We start from the raw sequence: 21,200 nt of genomic DNA, 5'->3' as shown, positions 1-21,200 counted from the left end.
AAACACTTTTTTTCCACTCGTCAGTGCTTGTTTTCCCAATTTTCCATTTATTTTAGGGCCATCCAGCAAGGCTATGTGGGCTCTTGGGGATAAGGTGGCTTCCTCCATTGTGGCCCAGAGCGCGGACATTCCCACACTACCGTGGAGCGGATCAGGTTTGACCGCTCGCCCTCGTCTCGCTTTACACAATCTAAACAACATCGCTGACATGTAGACCGTTGTACCGTCTTCTCCTCGGAACGGGTTCTTTTAAAACTGGTTCATCTTTAAGAATAAGTGTCACCAAAAGAAACACACAAAAGCTACTGGGAAAAAAAAAGAGACACACAAGTTAATTCTCAGAGGCTCATTGAACTGAGGACTGGATTGCTTGAAATGCCATCCCGCCCCCACCCAAAAGATAAAAAGAAATCATTGTCTAATTCAAATTGCAGTATACTCACAATCTCTTTAGGACTGCACTTAAAGGGAATTTTAGACACCGTTTTTCCTCCAATTACCGTAATTTCCTGGCTATAAGCCGCGACCTTTTTCACACGCTTTCAACACTGCGGTTTATGCTGTGATGTGGCTCGTTTGTGCATTTTTTTCTAACGGCCGCAAGGGGGCACTCAAGCGGAAAAGGTAAGAGTGAGACCGGTGGAATATATGTGCCGAGGGAGTGACTTTTACCGGTCTGGCCCTGTTAGCGCTGCGCAAGTGTGTTACTGTCGTGTCTCAGGGATTTTTACCAATGTTTTTTTTTTTTTTTTTTTTTCTAACTGGCCCAGTTAGCGCGGCGCTAGCGTTAGCATTAGCATTAGTGCGGCGGCGCTAGGGTTAAACTTTCTGTTTACCGTTTTTCTTTGTAAATATCTCGTGTTTCATTGTGGGGAGTTGCGGCTTTTACACAGCTGCGCCGTATGTATTTACCGAATGATATTTCCTTTACGAATGTACTGGGCGAGGCTTATAACCACGTTCGCTTTGTAAGCCGGGAATTACGGTAAATCTCTTTTAATTGTGTTTATCCATAAATTTTTTTATGCCGCTTGTCCTCATGAGGGTCGCGTGTAACTGGAGCCTTTTCCAGCTGGGGTTCACCCTGTATATAGCAGGCGACATGAAGAACGGCGACCATTTACACTCACACACACCTGAGGACAATTTTCACTGTCCTCCCCTAGATTGTGTTTTTAAAAATAAAATGCTCAACTCTTTTTCTGCTTGTCCTGTTCCAGGTTTGAGAGTGTACAGAACAGAGGCAGACCAAATCCCCGGCAATGTCATCAGTGTTCCTCCTGAGGTCTACACAAAGGGCTGTGTTCAAGACGTAGACGAGGGTCTGGCGGTGGGCATGTTCAACATATCTGGCATTTTTTTTAAAATGAGCCACCAAAGACAGTCATTATGTTGTATCCCATACTGGGTTGTGTGTCTCTTGTGGTAGGGGGCTGAGAGAATCGGCTATCCAGTTGTCATCAAAGCCTCAGAGGGGGGAGGCGGAAAAGGTATTCGGAAAGTAGAATGTGCAGATGACTTCCCAAGTTTCTTTCGGCAGGTACGTGTTCTCCTGTATGTTGCCAATTCCATGTAACCCAGCCCCACTTTTGCAGCGCGTTTGGATGTCACGACAAACATGTCCGTTGGTTGCAGGTTCAGACAGAAGTGCCCGGCTCGCCCATTTTCATCATGCAGCTTGCACAGCACGCAAGGCACCTCGAGGTTCAGTTACTGGCCGACGAGTATGGAAACGCCATCTCTCTGTTCGGCCGCGATTGCTCCATCCAAAGAAGGCACCAGAAAATCATAGAGGAAGCACCCGCGACTATAGCTGCACCCTTGACGTTTGAGCAGATGGAACAGGTCAGTCACTTGATTTATTTAGTTAGTTATTTGTTTGTTCATGTGTAGTTTTTTGCACCCTGATTATTTGCTTGTCCTGCAAATTGTCATTTGGTTTCCTCTCCCTGACCTAGTATGCCGTCAGGCTAGCCAAGATGGTGGGCTATGTCAGTGCCGGTACGGTGGAGTATCTTTACTCTGAGGATGGAAGTTTCCATTTCTTGGAGCTGAACCCCCGTCTGCAGGTGGAGCATCCCTGTACAGAGATGATTGGAGATGTCAACCTTCCAGCTGCCCAACTTCAGGTAAAGCCAACGTTGCACTGTCCCAAAAATAGTTAAAGATGTAATATGGACGGCCATTGCGCTCACAGGTGATATGAGAAGAAAATATGCAGTCCGTTCATCCTTGGAGTTAGCATTGCTTCAATTTTTCTGGAAGATTTGGGGTGGGATTGGGTGGAAACTGTAGCGCTAATGCTTATCAGTCACGAGCAAATCCAGGTTGATTGAGGCCTTCCTATATACTCTTGACATCCTTGCACGATTTCTCACAATTCCCAGGTTTTGGCGACATATTCAGTTGGTTTCACACATGTTGTCTTCCATGACAGATTGCTATGGGCATCCCCCTTTACAGAATTAAAGACATTCGTTTGCTCTACGGAGAAACTGCATGGGGTGACAACGTCATCAACTTTGAAAGTCCAGAGTGCCCACCAAGTCCGAGAGGGCACGTCATAGCGGCCCGGATCACGAGTGAGAACCCTGATGAGGTAGAGCTCACTCTCACCAGTGCAATTAAGAATTGTAATTATTCCTCAAGGATAAGTCTTGTCTTGTTGCTTTCAGGGGTTCAAACCTAGCTCAGGCACCGTACAGGAGCTGAACTTCCGCAGCAGTAAAAATGTCTGGGGTTACTTTAGTGTCGGCGCAACCGGCGGTCTGCATGAATTTGCTGACTCGCAGTTCGGACACTGTTTCTCCTGGGGGGAGAATCGAGAAGAAGCCATTTCGTAAGTCTCTTTTTGTAGATACACTGATATCAAAAACAGCCATGTAATTTTTAGGAAAATACACTTGAAAATACACTAGTTGTGTTTTTTTGCATTTCCTAAAGTTAGCAAAAACTGTTCTGGATCATGCTAATATTTGGTAACCTTACAGTGGAGGACCAACAGCTTCAGGTCGTGCTAGATAAATTCCAGTCAGAGAAACATCTCGTGTGTGTGTGTGTGTGTGTGTGTGTGTGTGTGTGTGTGTGGTGTGTGTGTGTGCGCGCGTGTGTGTGTGTGTGCGTGTGCGTGTGTGTGTGTGTGATGAAAGGAATGGAATGGGAAGAAGAATTACCGTAATTTACGGCCTACAAAGTGCACTGGATATAAGCCTCACCCAGTACATTTGTAAAGGAAATACCATTTGGTACATACACGAGCCGCACCTGTGTAAAAGCCACAACTGCCCACATTGAAACACGAGATATTTACAAAGAAAGATGGTACACAGAAAGTTTAACCATAGCTCCACCACGCTAATACTCACGCTAGTGCCGCGCTAACAGGGCCAGTTGAAAAAAAAAAAAAAAAAAAAAAAAACCATACTGGTAAAAATCTCTGAGACATGCTAGCATAGCGCTAATAGGGCCGGACCAGTAAAAGTCACTTCCTCTGCACATATATTCCACCATACTCACTCTTACCTTTTTCACTCGAGTGCCCCCTTGTGGCCGACAGAAAAATTGCACAAAGTAGCCGCATCACCGCATAAACCGCAGTTTTAATACCTTAGCTTAGGTTAACATAGAAACAACACGTTAGCACGAACAGGGTTGGTTAAAAAAAAACAAAAAAACAGCCGCGGCAGCTACACAGTAGCAGCACGGTAGCGTAGTACTAAGAGAACCAGTTTTAAAAAAAAAAACATACCTAAATCACTGAGACGCGGCAGAAACACGCTAGCGCGGCGCTAACAGGGTCGGTTAAAAAAAAAACATACCGGTAAAAATCAATGGGTCGTGGCAGCAACACACTAGCACAGCGCTAACAGGGCCAGTTAAAAAAAAAAAAATACCGGTAAAAATCACAGACTCGGCAGTAACAGCAGCAAGGCGCTAGCACAGCGCTAACGCTAATGCAGCACTAACAGCGCCGGTTAAAAAAAAAAAAACATACCAGTGAAAATCACTTCCGTGGCACATATATTCCAATGGTCTCACCCTTTTCCACGCGAGTGCCCCCTTGAGGGTGTTGGAAAAAATGCACAAATTAGCCGCATCCCCGCATAAGTTGCAGGGTTGAAAGTGTATGAAAAAAGTTGCGATTTATAGGCCAGAAAATACGGTAGTTAAACAAAAGTTTTTTTTCATAAACAGCATAAACCAACACAGAGAGTACCAAATAATGGATCTGTCATTGTCCTTTTGTTTCCTGTGTCCTTTCTTGATCTCCTGTCATCGTTTGGTTGCTATGTGCTTCAGGAACATGGTGGTGGCGATGAAGGAGCTTTCAATCAGAGGTGACTTCAGGACCACCGTCGAATACCTCACCAAGTTGCTGGAAACGGAGAGCTTCCGAAACAACGACATAGACACGAGCTGGCTGGATCACCTCATAGCAGAGAAAGTGCAGGTTAGCTGATTCATCCTGTCGACCTGGGGCCTTTCTTGACAAGAGGGCGTGCGACCCTTCTGCAGGCCGAGAGACCAGACACCATGTTGGGCATCGTCTGCGGGGCTTTGCACGTTGCCGACGCAAGCTTCAGAAAGAGCATGTCGGACTTTCTGCACTCACTTGAAAGGTCAGTGCAAAACTCTCAAGTCTTTTATCATCTAGACACTCTCGCTACTACTACTACCACTACTACTAAAAATAATAATAATAATAATAATAATAATAATTGTGTAACCAATGTTCCCTCTAATTTTTTACGTGTCTGAGCAAACACACTAAGGCCGTGAGCGCCCCCTTTTGACCACTGTGAGCAGCATCCGACGTATGTACTGTGGTCAATCAGTGTCATCCATTGAAGTTACATGGCTCATTAACAGGTTCAGATTACGTCCCCATCAGAACATTTTCAAGAACAATTTTGTGTTTTTGCAAACTTACAATACAAATACATACCAAGCCAACTATTAACTATAAATTTGAAAGGTCGCTTGCAAATTTGTTTCTTTTTTTTTTTTAAACCCACAATAATATCCCCTGTCTGTTTTTCTTGGTGTAAAACGGAATTATTGCTTGCAGAATATCTTTCACAATGCATGTTGAAAGCTGAATGATGCTCCCAAAAAGTTTTAAGGTTAATGTTATGTTGCCTTCTATATTTAAAATACAGAATTAGCTTTTTGGGCACTGTATCATCTGTGCTTTCATCCTCAATCAGGCTGTGCCAAGGTGGAATTTTAACATTATCCGCCATCTCATCCTGCACTTTCTTACTTTGGCTTCAGACCAGAACTTTTTTACTCAAAAAAAGAGAAAATCTCGTCCAGTTTCACCACTTTTTCCACTATTATTCACATACCCAGGTGTTTGTAATTACGAATTGTACCCATTTAAAATGGAGGTTGGCGGTGTCAGGTAAACTAGGAAGTAGAGTGTGTGGCCCGGTGTGGGGGAGCGCCAGCTCTTTGTGAGAGGCAAAAAAAAAAACATGTCAGGCTGTAATTCACTGCGCTGGATCTGTTTTCCTCTGCGCTGAAAGTGTGCGACAAGTGCACAAATGCGCAGTTGCGCAGCTTAGAGGGAACATTGTGTGTAACCTAATTCTTCTTTGCCAACAGAGGCCAGGTTCTCCCTGCTGCCAGCCTCCTCAACTCTGTCAGCGTGGATCTCATCTATGAGGGAGTGAAATTCTGCTTGAAGGTATTTTTCTTTCCCATTTTGTAGTGGAGATAATGTTTTCTTTCCCAATCAGCAACCTCTTTTGTGGACTTTAGGTCGCTCGCCAATCTCCGACAACGTATGTCATCATAATGAATGGCTCCAACATTGAAATAGACGTCCACCGCCTTAGCGATGGTGGCCTTCTGCTCTCCTACGATGGCAGCAGCCATACCACATATATGAAAGAGGAGCTGGACAGGTAAGTGTTCTTTGACCTTAAAGAGCCACATTGAATTCATCTACATTATTTATTATTATTACTTCCAGCTACCGCATCACGGTTGGTAACAAGACATGCGTGTTTGACAAAGAAAAGGATCCCTCTGTGCTGAGATCGCCTTCTGCTGGTAAACTGCTGCAATATATCGTCGACGACGGAGCTCACATTTGCGCCGGGGAAACATATGCAGAGATCGAGGTGAATTTGACGAGATATGTATTTTTGCCAGCTTCGGTCAAACTCATACATTGCTGCATTTTCATGCGAGCGTCTGTTTGTGTTGTGGGCTCAGGTGATGAAGATGGTGATGACTCTGACAGTGCCGCAGGCGGGTCATGTACACTTTATCAAGAGGCCCGGGGCGGTTCTGGAGTCTGGTTGTGTGATGGGACATATGAACTTGGATGATCCTAGCAGTATACACCGGGTCAGTTAATCCGAATAAATCTCAAACATTCACGCTTTGTCAAATTCATCTAAAAAAACTAGATAATTGTTTTGTATTGTGTGGACAGATCATGCGGAAACTCTTTATCTTCTCTTTTTAAACATTCAGGATCTTTACATACTATGTTTAATATTTTATATATATTTCTTTTAATCGTTAGTAATTTGTTATGCCATCTTTGTTTTAATTGGGTATACTACTGGAACACTGAAACAGCTTTATATCTATCCCATTTTTGGCTGTTAAAATGAAGTTTCACTATATTATTCTTTCATAATGTAGGTAGAGCTCAATACAGCCACCCTACCCCCCCAGCACCCTTTGCCAATTGTTGGGGAAAAACTCCACCAGGTCTTCCACAGCATCCTTGAAAATCTAGTTAAAGTAATGGATGGCTACTGTCTCGAAGAGCCCTTCTTTAGTACCAAGGTACGTCTCTGCAAATTGACCTGCGACAGGATCCTTGCTAATGGATCTTTCCGATGGCGATCTTAAGCTCCGCCCCCTTAGCCATGTCCCACAAGCTTCCAAAATGGCGATTGAACAGAACATGTTTAAAGTCGCGTATTCCAGATAATATTGGGGTATGTTTTTTGACAAATGCGTCAGACTTGTCCAAGAGAGTTCTACAGAGAGGTCTCAACTATTTCAGGCTGGGATATGTACAGAGAATTAAGGTTTTGGACGGAGCAGGTCGCAATGTCAGAGTGACAGCGAGACGTTGGTGCCAAAAATGTTTGACGCCTCGCAAACTTCATATTGAAATCCAAGAGGATAAAATAGTCGACTCGTATTGCGCATGTAAAGCATGTGCTCTGTCTTCAAAATTTGTGATATAAATGGACAAATAGACATTTCTCTTGCATGACATGGCGTATTTGCGTATCACTAACCCGACTCTTTGGCATAAAACATTCCAGTACTTCATTCAGCAGGTCAGTGATACACTAAGAAAGTAAAAGTTGTCCTCCTGCAATGTATAAAGCACTGATAATAATTCAATCAAACTCAGAGAAGATACTTCTCCCTCACTTACTTTCGAACAAACAGCCTTGTGTTTGTTGATATTGTCTATATTTAGTTGTACGCATGGTCTTCCGCAAGCCTTAATCCATCGTAGATACTTCGTCAACTGTGTTTTAGGCTTTGGAAAATGAATCAATCTAGCAGGATATATTTCATCAGAATTGCACGTTCCCCAAGACCATTTTCTTTGTAACATTAACTTTTCCATGCGCACGCTACTGGCAACCAGCATTGCTTGTGGGACAATATGGCGGCAGGGGCGTGCCAAGCCAGGGGTTAAGACAATGTGGCTATCTGATTGGCTATTATTGTACGAGTGTTTGACAGGTCGGAAAGGTCCATTGTGATCAGCATCAAAATAAAATAAAAGTCACACTGACTGTGTTTTTTATTATTATTATTATTTTAATCTTTCTACAGTTGAAACAGTGGGTGGCAACCCTCATGAAGACTCTGAGGGATCCCTCTCTGCCACTGCTGGAGCTGCAGGAGATCATGACCAGTGTGGCGGGTCGGATCCCGCCTGGTGTCGAGAAAGATATCCGAAAAGTCATGGCCCAGTATGCCAGCAACATCACGTCTGTCCTGTGCCAGTTTCCAAGCCAAAGGGTGCGAAGCTACGTAAACTGTTTTGTTTTTCTTTGAAATCAATGCTCATTGTAAAAGGTTACAGTCACAAATCTTTTTAAAGTCACATTTTTTCGCCAATTTTACTGAAGATAATAGAAATAAGATTCATGAATCAATAAACTTTTGTTAATTATGCACCCACCCATGCTACGACATTGTTACATCAAGCTTTTTCTTTTCGTGTATAGCAAAGCCAAGCAACCAATAACCCAGGAATATATTGGATTTATTAATACTAAATTCTGTTTACGCATATGCTAATTACCTAACTAAACTTTAACAATATTCTTTTCCAATGCAGATTGCAAATATTCTTGACAGCCATGCAGCGACTCTTCAGAGAAAGGCGGATCGAGAGGTGTTCTTCATCAACACGCAGAGTATTGTTCAACTGGTGCAGAGGTTAGCCGGGTTATATTTCTCAGAAATTATTTTCAATCATTGACATAGCACCAGTTCACTTTTTTTTTTAAACACGTGTTCCAGGTATCGCAGCGGAATCCGTGGTTACATGAAATCTGTGGTTCTGGATCTGCTGAAGCGTTACCTTCGAGTAGAGATGGAGTTTCAGCAAGGTGACAGTAATACTTTCCAGACGTTGTGCGGATTGAAAATGTTTTCATCGTGCGTGCGTGTGATTTCATCTTTTTCCATAAACAGCTCACTACGACAAGTGCGTAATCAACTTGAGGGAGCAATACAAGCCCGACATGAGTCCTGTGCTGGAATACATCTTCTCTCACGCGCAGGTCTTCAAGAAGAACATCCTGGTCACAATGCTCATCGTAAGGCTCCGTCATCTTCACCGCAACTGAAATTTCAACACAAGTTAGAGTACAGTATTTTTGGCTTTGTGTAGGACCAGCTGTGTGGAAGGGATCCGACTCTGGCAGACGAGCTGATGGTGATTCTCAATGAACTGACTCAACTGAGTAAAATGGAGAACTCGAAGGTCGCCTTGAGAGCCAGACAGGTGTATATATTTAGCACGTCTTGAGGCGCTTTTCTTTATCAATGTGGTAGTTCAGGGGTGCGCAATGACTTGATCGCGAGGCAGTCTTGGTCGATCGCGGGACGGCGTGCCAGATATTTTGCGTTGCGGGCAAAAAAAAAAGTAATAATAATCCAATGCAAAGTGAAAATATAACATAAAGCTGTTCCGTTTGTGGCATTTTGTTACATCGCACAATTCAAATACATATTGTAAAAAATGAAAAGAAGAAGCCACTGGTTTCATTTTAGCAGTAACCAACCGCTGATACTTCACAGTCTCTAGTTTACCTTACAGGGCCCCCCCCCACCCCACCCCGCTCTTAAAGACGTACACTCATAATAACAAATGCTACAGTACTTACGTAGCCCATCAATGTGTTTTTATAATGACAGCGTCCACCACCGCTGCTTTAGTTAGCAACACAGTCTGGGCAACGTAGAGCAAAGACGAGGTAGACGTGCTGCTTATGTTTACTCTCGATAATAATGGAGAAAGTTAAAAAAAGAAATGCATTTGTTTTAAGATGCAATGACTGTTTAACTATGTGAATAATCGAAGAAAAAGTGGTTAAATTTGATGAGGTTTTTTCTTTTCCGAGTGGGAACGGTCTAGTCTTAAGCCAAAGCAGAAAGTGCAGGATGAGATGGTGTGTAATGTTAAAATTCCACCTTGGCACAGCCTCATCCAGGATGAAAGCACAGACAATACGGTCATCATTTTCCCCCTTGGTAGCTTGCGAGAGGCTGGCTGCTTGAAAAGTAGATCCTTGGGTAAAAACGTCTGGGCACCCCTGTGCTAGTTTATATACTTACGTACATGCCTCATTATGTGTAATAAACTCCTACAGGTTCTGATTGCCTCTCATTTACCTTCGTATGAACTGAGGCACAACCAAGTAGAATCCATCTTCCTCTCTGCCATTGACATGTATGGCCATCAGTTTTGCCCTGAGAACTTGAAGGTGAGTGTTCTGAATACCTGTCGTGACCACTTTTAGGAGTGTGGCGTCAAATTGCGTTCTTCCGTTTCCGCCAGAAACTCATCCTCTCCGAGACCTCCATTTTTGATGTCTTGCCCAATTTCTTCTACCACTCCAATCAAGTTGTCTGCATGGCTGCGCTGGAGGTATGAACTCGCCTTACTTTTATTCATCTGTTTATTTAGTAATAATGACACAATCTGTCTTTTTTTCAGGTGTATGTGCGTCGAGCTTACATTGCCTATGAGCTCAACAGTATCCAGCATCGCCAGCTGCAGGACGGAACGTGTGCCGTAGATTTCCAGTTTATGCTGCCGTCGTCACATCCCAACAGGTAACACAACGCTGCGGCCTTTGTTAAAATCGTTAAAACTCATCTGGTGATGAATGACGTATTAAATATCCCAAACCTGGGGCATATCCCACAAATGCTATTATGTCATAAATGGGGTGGATAGGTGGGCGACTTCCCCTGAGGCAGCTGTGGACAAAAGTAACATAACATTTTGTGTGATGTTTTCATGCCTAACCTTCTCTTTGTAGAATTAGTTTTACCCACTGAACTGGAATGTGAATTATAAATCATAATGCCTAGAGGTTAGAGGAGGATGTTGATCCTCCGCTGCTAATATTCACCTGTCAATCATCTTATTTCAGAGGGAGCAGCCCTACTCTGAACAGGTAGAGTAAAGCTCCTCCCTGCCAACTACTCTCGATGGTGTGTATGTCTCACACCAAAGCATGTCAGTTGCATTGTGTTGCCTTTCTCTCGTTCCTGTGAATCTTGAAGCATTTTCTCTCAAGGGCTGTTATAACGAGTCCTTCTTAATTCGCTGTTTTAGCAGAGCTTCTCTCTGTGCAATGCTTTTCTCAACTTGTACACCAATACATTGCTTTCTGAGAGGCTCAGTTGTCATGTCCTTCGTGTATTACTAAATTCAAAAATCTCATACTGTTCTCAGATTTTGAGCTACAGTTTTTATCCGTAATCCAGAATTGAACAATGAAGGTAAAATATACATAATTCTGGGTGATCATTCTACCGTTATTCCTGGCCTACACAGCGCACCGAGTACATTTGTAAAGGAAATACCGTTTGGTACATACATATTAAGACTGTACACACAAAGAGTTTAACGCTAGCGCGGTGCTAACGCTAGCGCGCTAACGCCAGTGCTAACGCTAACAGGGTAGGTTAAAATAAAACTTACCGGTAAATATAACCGAGACACGCTAGCGCAGCGCTAACAGGACCGCTCAAAGTCATTTCCTCGGCACATATATTCCACCCGTCTCATTCTTACCTTTTCCGCTAGAGTGCCCCATCGCGGCCGTTAAAAAAAAAAATGCACAAATTAGCCGCATCACCACATAAGTCGCAGGGTTGAAAGCGTGTGAAAAAAGTGGTGGCTTGTAGGCCGGAAATTACGGTAGTTTGGATTTAACATGGAAAAATAAAACTACAATTGCCTCAAATACTTCAAATGGCTTTTAACCTTTTTTTGTCGTTGTCGAAAAAGCAGACATCTCTACAGTGGCGGTGCAATTTGCTAGTCCCAGTCTACGTCTTTATTTTTTCCAGGGTTCCCGTCCCACTGAATGCTTCGGGCCAATTAAAAATGCGGCGGCAGAGCAGCGACCTTTTCCTGGAGGGAGCTCTGTCCCCACCTTGCCAACGCATGGGCGCTATGGTTGCGTTTCACTGTTTTGATGATTTCAAAAGGTCTGTCTCTCATTGTCTCCCAACCTCGATCTCATTCCACGGTTATGAAGGACTACGAACACTGACTTTCTTTTATTTGGCAGGAACTTTGACGAAGTTCTCTGCAGTTTTGCAGAGCCTCTGTTGGAGAACCAGCCAATTTTAGAATCCTGCTCCAGTTTTTATGAAGATGAGAACTTTAAGGTGAATTCTCCTCTCGTCATTTTGATTGCTTTTTCTCTGGGGATACAAGTTCTGATTCTATTACTTCCTCGCAGAACACCCGGGAGAATCCAATCCACATTATTAATGTTTCAATAAAAAAAGCAGATGCCAAGGACGATGATGCCTTAGTCACGGCCTTCACTTCCTTCGCCCAGTCAAAGGTCAGCTCATTTACTGTAGCGACGATTGTAGCTTAATTTTTTAGAGAAAATTGTAATGTTCTGCCCTTTTTTTCCCCCACATAGAGATCACTCCTTTTTGAATATGGCATCAGAAGAATCACATTTTTGGTTGCGCAGAAGGTAACTTTATCCAATTACTATAAACTTATCACGACAGACAACTGTCTAATTTGATTATTGATTACTGTAATTCCCGGCCGACGTAGCGCACCTGGTTCTAGGCCTCACGCAGTGCATTTGTAAAAGAAATACCATTTGGTACATACATACGCCGCAACTGTGTAAAAGCCGCAAGAACCCACATTGAAACACGAGATATTTACAAAGAAAGACGGTACACAGAGAGTTTAACGCTAGCACCACCGCACTAACGCTAATGCTGCGCTAACCAGGCCGTTTAAAAAAACAACAACAACATACTGTTAAAAATCACTGAAACATGGCAATAACGTGCTAGTGCAGCGCTAACAGGGCCGGACAGGTAAAAGGCACTTCCTCGGCACATATATTCCACTGGTCTCACTCTTACCTTTTCAGCTCAAGTGCCCCCTTGCAGCCGTTGGGAAAAAAATGCACAAATTAGCCGCATCAACCGCATAAACCACAGGGTTGAAAGCGTGTGGAAAAAAGTCGCGGTTTATAGGCCGGAAATTACGATATAAGTATGGTGCGACTGTGAGTCTGAATGATTGCTTGTCTATACTGTGTGTGCTGTGATGGACTGGTGGAGAGTTCAAGACTTGAAATTCACTCCAGCTTTTTTCCCCTTTGACACATTTTTTTCAACAGAGGGAGTTCCCCAAGTTCTTCACTTTCAGAGCACGAGATGGGGTAATTTTAATTTTGTTCTATCAAAGTGGATTTTAACAGCTAAGATCATAAACTGCGCTGTTGTCTGAGAAGGTGGTTGACCCCCCCCCCCCATTTGTTATTCTGTACAGTTCCAAGAAGATCGGATCTACCGTAATCTGGAGCCAGCTTTAGCATTTCAACTGGAACTGAACCGAATGAGGAACTTCGACATGACTGCGGTTCCCTGCGCCAACCACAAAATGCACCTCTACCTGGGAGCTGCGCGTGTTCAGGAGGGTGCCGAAGTTACCGATTACAGATTCTTCATCCGAGCTATTATTCGGCACTCTGATCTGATTACAAAGGCAAGATGGAAAATCCCAAACTAGTTATCCATTTTCTTTGCTCAGTGGGTTTCCCATAACTGTCGTTTGATTTGGTATTCGGCTGGTCTTCATGTGCAACCAGGAAGCGTCTTTCGAATATCTTCAGAATGAGGGAGAACGTCTTCTGCTGGAGGCCATGGACGAGTTGGAGGTGGCTTTCAGTAACACGAACGTGCGCACGGATTGCAACCACATCTTCCTGAACTTTGTCCCCACTGTTATTATGGACCCATCTAAAGTGAGTGTGCTGCACATCTCTGCTGCCATCGTGCCCTCGTAAAAGCATGGATGGCCGATGCCGCACACAATTTTCACAATATATCAGATTACTGAATGACCTGCAATCAAATTTTTGTATTTTGTAACTCTTAAAACATCCTCTTCATTTGTCTCTCAGATTGAGGAGTCGGTCCGTTCCATGGTGATGCGCTACGGAAGTCGCCTTTGGAAGCTGCGAGTCTTGCAAGCTGAGCTGAAAATCAACATCCGCCTGACTCCCACTGGGCACGCCATCCCTATACGTCTCTTTTTGACCAATGAGTCTGGCTATTACTTGGACATCAGCCTGTATAAGGAAGTCACTGACCCAAGTTCGGGACAGGTGACAACATCTAACTTGAGTAGCTTTGTGAATGGCTATTTCTTTTACTTTATTGCACTATGTTGCAAAAGCTGTTGATATGGTTTTAGTAGGAATATGTTTTACGTCACTCAATCTTACTTTACTTTTATTTCCTCTCATTCCCCTTCTAGATTATGTTCCAGTCATACGGCGATAAACAGGGACCCCTGCAAGGCATGTTGATCAACACTCCCTATGTTACCAAAGACTTGCTACAGGCCAAGCGTTTCCAGGCTCAAACTTTGGGGACAACATACGTCTATGACTTCCCAGAGATGTTCAAGCAGGTTGTTTTAAAAACATTGAATTCCCATAATTTCCGGCCTACAGAGCGCATCTGATTATAAGCCTTACTCAGTACATTTGTAAAGGAAATACCCGTTGGTACGTACGTAAGCCGCACTTGTGTAAAAGCCGCAAGTGCCTACATTGAAACACGACACATTTACAAAAAAAGACGGTATACAGAATAGTTTTCAAAGTTTTAATACCTTAGCTTAGCTTAACATAGCAACAACACGTTAGCACGAACAGGGCTCGTTTAAAAAAAAAAAAAAAAACATACCGGTGAAATAGCCGCGGCAGCTATACAGTAGCAACATGGTAGCACAGCACTAACAGGCCCGGTTAAAAAAAACATACATAAATCACTGAGACGCGGCAGCAACACGGTAGCGCGGCGCTAACGCAACGCTAACAGAGCTGGTTAAAAAAAAAAAAACATACCGGTAAAAATCACTGAGTCACGGCAGCAACACACTAGCACAGCACTAACGCTATCGCAGCACTAACAGGGCCGGTTAAAAAAAAAAGCCATACCGGTAAAAGTCACTTCCTCAGCACATATATTCCACTGGTCTCACTCTTACCCCCCTTGCAGCCGTTAGGAAAAAATGCACAAATTAGCCACATCACCGCATGAGCTGCAAGGTTGAAAGCGTGTGGGGAAAAAAGTCGCGGCTTGTAGGCGGTACTTCCAGTACTCCGTTATTTTTGTCATTCTTCCTCCTTGTTCAGAAGGTCTCTCTCACATTAAAATCGTTCTCTAGGCTCTATTTAAGCAATGGGGACCAGGAGAGAAATACCCTAAAGATATGCTGACGTGCACTGAGCTAGTTCTGGATCCGCAAGGTCGACTGGTGCAGCTGAACCGGCTGCCTGGAGACAATGCCGTGAGATACACATCCAGTGTCCGCACTTTGATTCATTACTGATTGTCAGTGTGATTATTTCCGCCTACGGGTCTTTATCAGGTGGGAGTAGTTGCTTTCAAGATGAAGCTGAAGACGCCGGAATACCCAGAAGGTCGAGAGATCATCGTCATCTGTAACGACATCACCCACATGATTGGGTCGTTTGGACCTCAGGAAGATGAGCTGTTCCTCAGGGCCTCGGAGTTGGCGAGAGCTGAGGGAATCCCTCGCATTTACATCGCTGCCAACAGCGGAGCTCGCATCGGTCTGGCTGAGGAGATCAGACACATGTTCCAGGTGGCCTGGATCGACCCTTCTGACCCCTACAAGGTAAAGGGGCCTGCTGACATTCCCTTGTTCTGTGAGTGGCAGTGGATGAACTGGTCCGAAAATACTAACGCCTGTATTTGTCTCGAGAGGTCATTCAGGACATGTGCGCCATTTTAGTGGCAGAAATCAGTGGAATGTTTCCAAACTTAAATCTGTATTTTTATTTATTGCGTATATCTCTCTTTAGGGTTTTAAGTATATTTACCTGACACCGCATGACTATACACGTATCAGCGCCACCAATTCTGTCCACTGCCACCACGTGGAAGAAGGAGGCGAGTCCAGGTATAACGATCACACTAAATTATGTGTACTGTTACCTTTTAAGTGCGTCGTTCCTACTTGTACGTTCTCTCGCGCCAGCGTTACAATTACTGTTTCTCCGTCCAGGTACATAATCACTGACATCATTGGTAAGGATGAAGGTCTTGGGGTGGAGAACTTGCGAGGTTCCGGCACCATCGCTGGAGAATCCTCTCAGGCCTATGAAGAAATCATTACAATTAGCATGGTAAGGTTGCGTGGCCGACATGTTCAGCTAGAATAAGCCAATTGCATTTTCCTTGACAGCAGGTGTGATACGTATGCGCTTTTAAAGGTGACCTGCCGCGCTATTGGAATCGGGGCGTACCTGGTACGTTTGGGCCAAAGAGTGATCCAGGTGGAGAACTCTCACGTTATCCTGACTGGAGCAAGTGCGCTGAACAAGGTTTGATCATCATATCTGTTAAAATGTAGTTTGGGAGCTCAATCTTTTTCTTCTTCTTTAAAGAAGCTTTATCAATTTAGCAGCGAGCCAGGTTTAAGTAAAGCCCGGTGTTTGCAGGTTCTGGGCAGGGAGGTCTACACCTCCAACAACCAGCTGGGTGGGATCCAGATTATGCACAACAATGGAGTCACGCACGCGACCGTGCCAGACGATTTTGATGGGGTCTTCACCATTCTCCAGTGGCTCTCCTACATGCCAAAGGTTCTGCCGAGCGTTACAGACGCTTCTGATGTCATGGCAGCGATTTGGGTTTCTAACGACGGCTTGTCTCGTTTTCTGACAGAACAAGCACTCCCCGGTCCCTGTTGTACCAACCACAGATCCAGTTGAAAGAGAGATTGACTTCACTCCGACAAAAGCCCCGTATGACCCCCGCTGGATGCTCTCTGGGAGAGCCCACCCGAGTGAGACCCATAATTGGAAAGTAAAACAACCCTGTAATTAGTCAACGGGCTAAATATGGTTGTTTGTTTTGAAATATTTGTAGCGGTGAGAGGTGCCTGGCAGAGCGGATTCTTTGACCACGGTTCCTTCATGGAGATCATGGACTCTTGGGCTCAGACTGTCGTCGTGGGCAGAGCACGGTGAATCTCTTCTATCAACGAATAAGATATTGCACAATATGTGTAAACCGCTTGTTAACTGGCACCTGAAACGTTCCAGGTTAGGAGGGATCCCCCTCGGCGTCATTGCTGTGGAAACACGGACCGTTGAGTTAACGGTCCCAGCTGATCCAGCCAACTTGGATTCAGAATCAAAAGTGAGTCGCTCTAACTACTGAACATCTGCTCTCAAATCTCACATTAAAGGTCAAGTGTCATCCCTATAAACATTCTAAAATAGATACTGAAATGAAAAATACATATAAAATTATTCACTTCAATGTCCGTACGAAAAAATAAATATGAGCAACATCCGTGCGCAAAGTTGCGGAAGTGTCATTCGACATCCAAGTGGTCGCCATATTGCCTGTATCTACTGCCCGTGACGTCACCCGGACATTTGCCATTGAAAACACGCTGTGGCCCCTATTATAGGACACGCCCCTTTAGACATGGAAGCTCTTTTCGAAGAACAATCGAGTGAAGTGTCTGGGGCAATATTACCATATTTTTTCGAGCCATATTTAGATGATATGCGGCTCACTTCTAACTAACAACAGATTCCCAGACTTTATGTATGAGCCAGCCCGGCCAAACTGTGCTCGTCCGTGAGGCATGACGCGCCAGCCTTCGCCGGCGAGCCCGACGCAGAAGCCTTCGCCGGCGAGCCCGACGCAGAAGCCGTCCAATGCGCTCATTGACACATTTAGCACTCCTGTCATACATACGTGGATCTATTGTTACATTATGAGAGATGGATTACGTGGTCCCCTCCCCCCAAACTATTATTTTTTTTTTTTAGTAGCCGTATACACACCTACCTGTCATTTGGAACCCACAAAGCTCTCCTCCTTTGCACCCGTGCAATCCATTTTTCACGACGAACTAGGTCTCTTGGAAACTTGCGGTAAAAGTTTCTTTCGGCTTGTCCCTTTCGGGGTCGCCACAGCGTGTCATCTCAGATGAACGCACATATATATATTTGGCACAATTTTTATGCCGGATGCCCTTCCTGACGCAACCCTTCTCAGGGAGTGGAGGCCCCAGTGGGATACGAACCCACAACCCCTGGTTTACCAAACCAGTGCTCTAACCACTGAGCTACAGGGCCTCCTCTTGGAAACTTGCGGTACGAAGGGTAAATCCATCCTCACGAGTGTTCGAGCAATATCCAGCAATGCAACGAGCTGGCACTTTGTCTACCACGAAGGAACAACAAGCTATCTTCCCGCAAGTACAACTAATAAAAACAAACGAGTCCGTGCCGCCAACGTCACTTCCTGCTTCTTGTAGAAAACAAATCCCTCGAGAGGATTTTCATGGCGGGAGATACAAAAAGCCATATATGTCAAAATCATGTTTTTTGGTGAAAAAAGGGATGGGTCCTTACCGGCTGCCATTTTTTCATCAATAACATACTAAAAATCATCCATTTCATTACACTTGACCTTTAAGGAGAGCTGCATTTGAATTTTCACAGTGCTGTGTCATTTTCTTTTCCAACACTACTTAACTGGCTCACCCTAATGAAGCGGCTGGTTTGCCTACATTTAGGTCAACTTAGCATACAGGACATCCATTTGAGGCCACGTCCGTGTTGTATTTCAGGTTCTGCAACAGGCCGGCCAAGTGTGGTTTCCCGATTCAGCCTTTAAAACAGCTCAGGTGATTTGTGACTTCAACCGTGAGCATCTGCCTCTCATGGTGTTTGCCAACTGGAGGGGCTTCTCCGGTGGAATGAAAGGTGGAGCCTCTTCACTCTACAGGAATTACACTAAGTGCAAAACCTACCGTAATTTCCGGCCTACAAGCCACAATTTCCAGCCAAATGGTGCTGAAAAGAATGAACGACACCTTTATCATTATCAGGTTGAGGTCTCAATGGTGGCTATAAAAAATATGTGGATATGAAATATGAAAGCACCTTTTAATGACCTATGACTTTCCTATGATTGACTTTCAAATCTGGGTGAATGTATTCGCATTATATAGCAATGGTAACCGTAGAGATCGTGATACAATTACTGTAATTTCCAGGCTTCAAGCCGCGACTTTTTTCACACGCTTTCAACTCTTCAGTTTATGCGGTGATGCGGCTAATTTGTGCATTTTTTTCAAAAGGCCGCAAGGTGGCACTCGAGCAGAAAAGGTAAGAATGAGACCGGTGGAATATATGTGCCGAGGAACTGCCTTTTATCGCCCCTGTTAGTGCTGCGCTAACGTTAGGGCTGTGGTAGCGTGTTGTTGCTGTGTTACTGGCGTGTCTCAGTTATATTTACGTGTAAGTTTTATTTTGACCAGCCCTGTTAGCGTTAGCGCTAGCATTAGTGCGGTGCTAGTGTTAGCGCTGCACTAGCATTAAACTCTTTCTGTGTAGCGCCTTTGTAAATATCTCTTGTTTCAATGTGGGTTTCAATGTGGGCACTTGCGGCTTTTACACAGCCACGGCTTATGTATGTACCAAATGGTATTTCCTCGATACAAATGTACTCGGTGAGGCTTATAACCAGGTGCGTGAACTAGGCCGGGAATTACGGAGGTTGCATTTCGAATGATAATGATGTTCCGTCTCGCAGATATGTATGACCAGATATTGAAGTTCGGGGCTTACATCGTGGATGCCCTGCGTGGTTTCCATCAACCTGTGCTGGTGTACATTCCACCACACGCCGAACTGAGAGGAGGGTCTTGGGTTGTCATTGACCCCACCATTAACCCTCTGTGTATGGAACTCTACGCGGACAGAGAGAGCAGGTGCATGACTCCAGTGGCCGGATGTGAATCTGTGTGTATGCTGAGTAAATGCTTATCAACAATATTTGTGCCATTTAATGTCCTTGTGTCTCTCCAGAGGTGGCGTGCTGGAAGCTGAGGGCACAGTGGAGATCAAATTTAGGAAAAAGGACCTGCTGAAAACCATGAGAAGACTGGACTCTGTCTACGCTGGTCTGGTCGAGAAGCTCGGTAAGTGATCTTTTTTTGACCGCGCAATTCAACGTACATTTTCCGCTACTGAATTCATAGCAATATTGTTCGTTGCCTCTCTCCTGACTTTCATGTGCACGCATGTACTTTCTAGCGTCTCTCGATCTGCCGGAGAAGCAGTGTAGAGACCTGGAGGCAAAGCTCAAAGCGAGAGAAGAATTCCTGCTGCCAATCTACCACCAGGTGGCCGTGCAGTTTGCGGATCTTCACGACACTCCTGGCAGGATGCAGGAGAAAGGCGTCATCACTGTGAGTGTGCACTACGCATATATAGTACGCGCATTCCGTGTGAGTGTGGGAGTGTACCTAATGAAGTGAAAAATGTTCAATATTGAAATCATTTTTTGTCATGACTTTGCCTGCCCTTTTAGGATATTTTGGACTGGAAGAACGCACGGCCTTTCTTCTACTGGCGTTTGCGGCGCCTCCTGTTGGAGCAGGTGGTGAAGTACGAGATTCTCAAGGCCAACAAAGACCTCAGCGACGGACACATGCAGTCCATGCTGCGCCGCTGGTTTGTTGAAACCGAGGGAACGGTCAAGGTTGGTGGCTGCAGCACGTGTATTTCAACACGCAATTGATTTTTATTTTTTTGGGACCACTTTCCACGAAAATAAAATGCAATCCAGGTTTTTTTCCCCCATTTGTTTGGCATGTCTAGCCATGATCCACAATCTGTCTATCGTTCTGACTCCCCATCCAGGCATACTTATGGGATAACAACCAAGCTGTCGTCGAGTGGCTTGAAAGAAACTGGTCCAAAGAGGATGGGACTCGATCGGCCATCCGAGAGAACATCAAGTACCTCAAAAGGGAAAATGCCTTGAAACATATCCGCAGGTACGTCCACTACACTAACATGTACAAGTTAGTATTAGTATTATGTTCTCTCTCTCTCTCTCTCTCTCTCTCTCTCTCTCTCTCGCTCTCTCGCTCGCTCGCTCGCTCGTGTGTGTGTGTTGTGTGTGTGTGTGTGTGTGTGTGTGTGTGTGTGTGTGTGTGTGTGTGTGGTGTGTGTGTGAAATGATGGACCCATATTTCCAAGGTTGAGGTCAAAGATCAAACCAGTGAATATTTTTTTAAGGTCTGTACCAGCAGCAAAGTTAAGTGGTTTTTTTTTTCTTCTTTTTAAATCTATGTTGGCACTATGTTTAATTGCAAAGCTTCTATAACACTTTTCTTCAGAAGTTGAGGTGTTAAAAAGATTTGAGAGGATATCTGATGCAAAGCTTCATATATCGCTGATAATCAATGTTCCCTCTAAGCTGCTTAACTGCGCATTTGCGCACTTGTCGCACACTCTCAGCGCAGAGGAAAACAGATCCAGCGCAGTGAACTACAGCCTGACCTGTTTTGTTTTTGTTTTTTTTTTTTAAACACGGCAGCACACTGCCTCTCACAAAGA

The 21,200-nt window shown here is 44.4% G+C and overlaps 1 protein-coding gene across 5 annotated transcripts in view; it reads left to right on the top strand.

Moving 5' to 3' along the window:
• Positions 1-21,200, top strand: part of acacb (acetyl-CoA carboxylase beta) — a 31,050-nt gene that overhangs the window by 8,126 nt on the left and 1,724 nt on the right. For 3 of the 5 annotated variants that reach the window (XM_061818287.1, XM_061818289.1, XM_061818290.1), the window contains 47 exons: positions 57-155; positions 1,221-1,330; positions 1,430-1,540; positions 1,636-1,845; positions 1,959-2,129; positions 2,438-2,599; positions 2,676-2,839; positions 4,300-4,450; positions 4,516-4,619; positions 5,608-5,689; positions 5,764-5,909; positions 5,978-6,128; positions 6,223-6,357; positions 6,661-6,807; positions 7,825-8,013; positions 8,336-8,436; positions 8,521-8,609; positions 8,695-8,819; positions 8,894-9,007; positions 9,876-9,989; positions 10,064-10,153; positions 10,223-10,341; positions 10,665-10,688; positions 11,590-11,730; positions 11,814-11,913; positions 11,988-12,095; positions 12,180-12,236; positions 12,906-12,947; positions 13,058-13,273; positions 13,377-13,532; positions 13,692-13,895; positions 14,048-14,203; positions 14,966-15,088; positions 15,170-15,439; positions 15,627-15,724; positions 15,830-15,950; positions 16,038-16,148; positions 16,266-16,409; positions 16,492-16,612; positions 16,696-16,792; positions 16,872-16,968; positions 18,419-18,554; positions 19,387-19,564; positions 19,662-19,774; positions 19,890-20,044; positions 20,167-20,337; positions 20,499-20,635. In XM_061818287.1, the coding sequence (XP_061674271.1) occupies positions 57-155; positions 1,221-1,330; positions 1,430-1,540; positions 1,636-1,845; positions 1,959-2,129; positions 2,438-2,599; positions 2,676-2,839; positions 4,300-4,450; positions 4,516-4,619; positions 5,608-5,689; positions 5,764-5,909; positions 5,978-6,128; positions 6,223-6,357; positions 6,661-6,807; positions 7,825-8,013; positions 8,336-8,436; positions 8,521-8,609; positions 8,695-8,819; positions 8,894-9,007; positions 9,876-9,989; positions 10,064-10,153; positions 10,223-10,341; positions 10,665-10,688; positions 11,590-11,730; positions 11,814-11,913; positions 11,988-12,095; positions 12,180-12,236; positions 12,906-12,947; positions 13,058-13,273; positions 13,377-13,532; positions 13,692-13,895; positions 14,048-14,203; positions 14,966-15,088; positions 15,170-15,439; positions 15,627-15,724; positions 15,830-15,950; positions 16,038-16,148; positions 16,266-16,409; positions 16,492-16,612; positions 16,696-16,792; positions 16,872-16,968; positions 18,419-18,554; positions 19,387-19,564; positions 19,662-19,774; positions 19,890-20,044; positions 20,167-20,337; positions 20,499-20,635 (6,160 nt within the window). Of the gene's footprint in view, positions 1-56; positions 156-1,220; positions 1,331-1,429; positions 1,541-1,635; positions 1,846-1,958; positions 2,130-2,437; positions 2,600-2,675; positions 2,840-4,299; positions 4,451-4,515; positions 4,620-5,607; positions 5,690-5,763; positions 5,910-5,977; positions 6,129-6,222; positions 6,358-6,660; positions 6,808-7,824; positions 8,014-8,335; positions 8,437-8,520; positions 8,610-8,694; positions 8,820-8,893; positions 9,008-9,875; positions 9,990-10,063; positions 10,154-10,222; positions 10,342-10,664; positions 10,689-11,589; positions 11,731-11,813; positions 11,914-11,987; positions 12,096-12,179; positions 12,237-12,905; positions 12,948-13,057; positions 13,274-13,376; positions 13,533-13,691; positions 13,896-14,047; positions 14,204-14,965; positions 15,089-15,169; positions 15,440-15,626; positions 15,725-15,829; positions 15,951-16,037; positions 16,149-16,265; positions 16,410-16,491; positions 16,613-16,695; positions 16,793-16,871; positions 16,969-18,418; positions 18,555-19,386; positions 19,565-19,661; positions 19,775-19,889; positions 20,045-20,166; positions 20,338-20,498; positions 20,636-21,200 lie in introns of those variants that run through there. The other 2 variants (XM_061818288.1, XM_061818291.1) reach the window with 2 other exon arrangements.

Source organism: Syngnathoides biaculeatus, chromosome 4 (genome assembly GCF_019802595.1).
Source record: "Syngnathoides biaculeatus isolate LvHL_M chromosome 4, ASM1980259v1, whole genome shotgun sequence".
Classification (NCBI taxonomy): Eukaryota; Metazoa; Chordata; class Actinopteri; order Syngnathiformes; family Syngnathidae; genus Syngnathoides; species Syngnathoides biaculeatus.
Note: the sequence above shows the minus strand (reverse complement) of the source record. Positions and strands in the feature narration are given on the sequence as shown.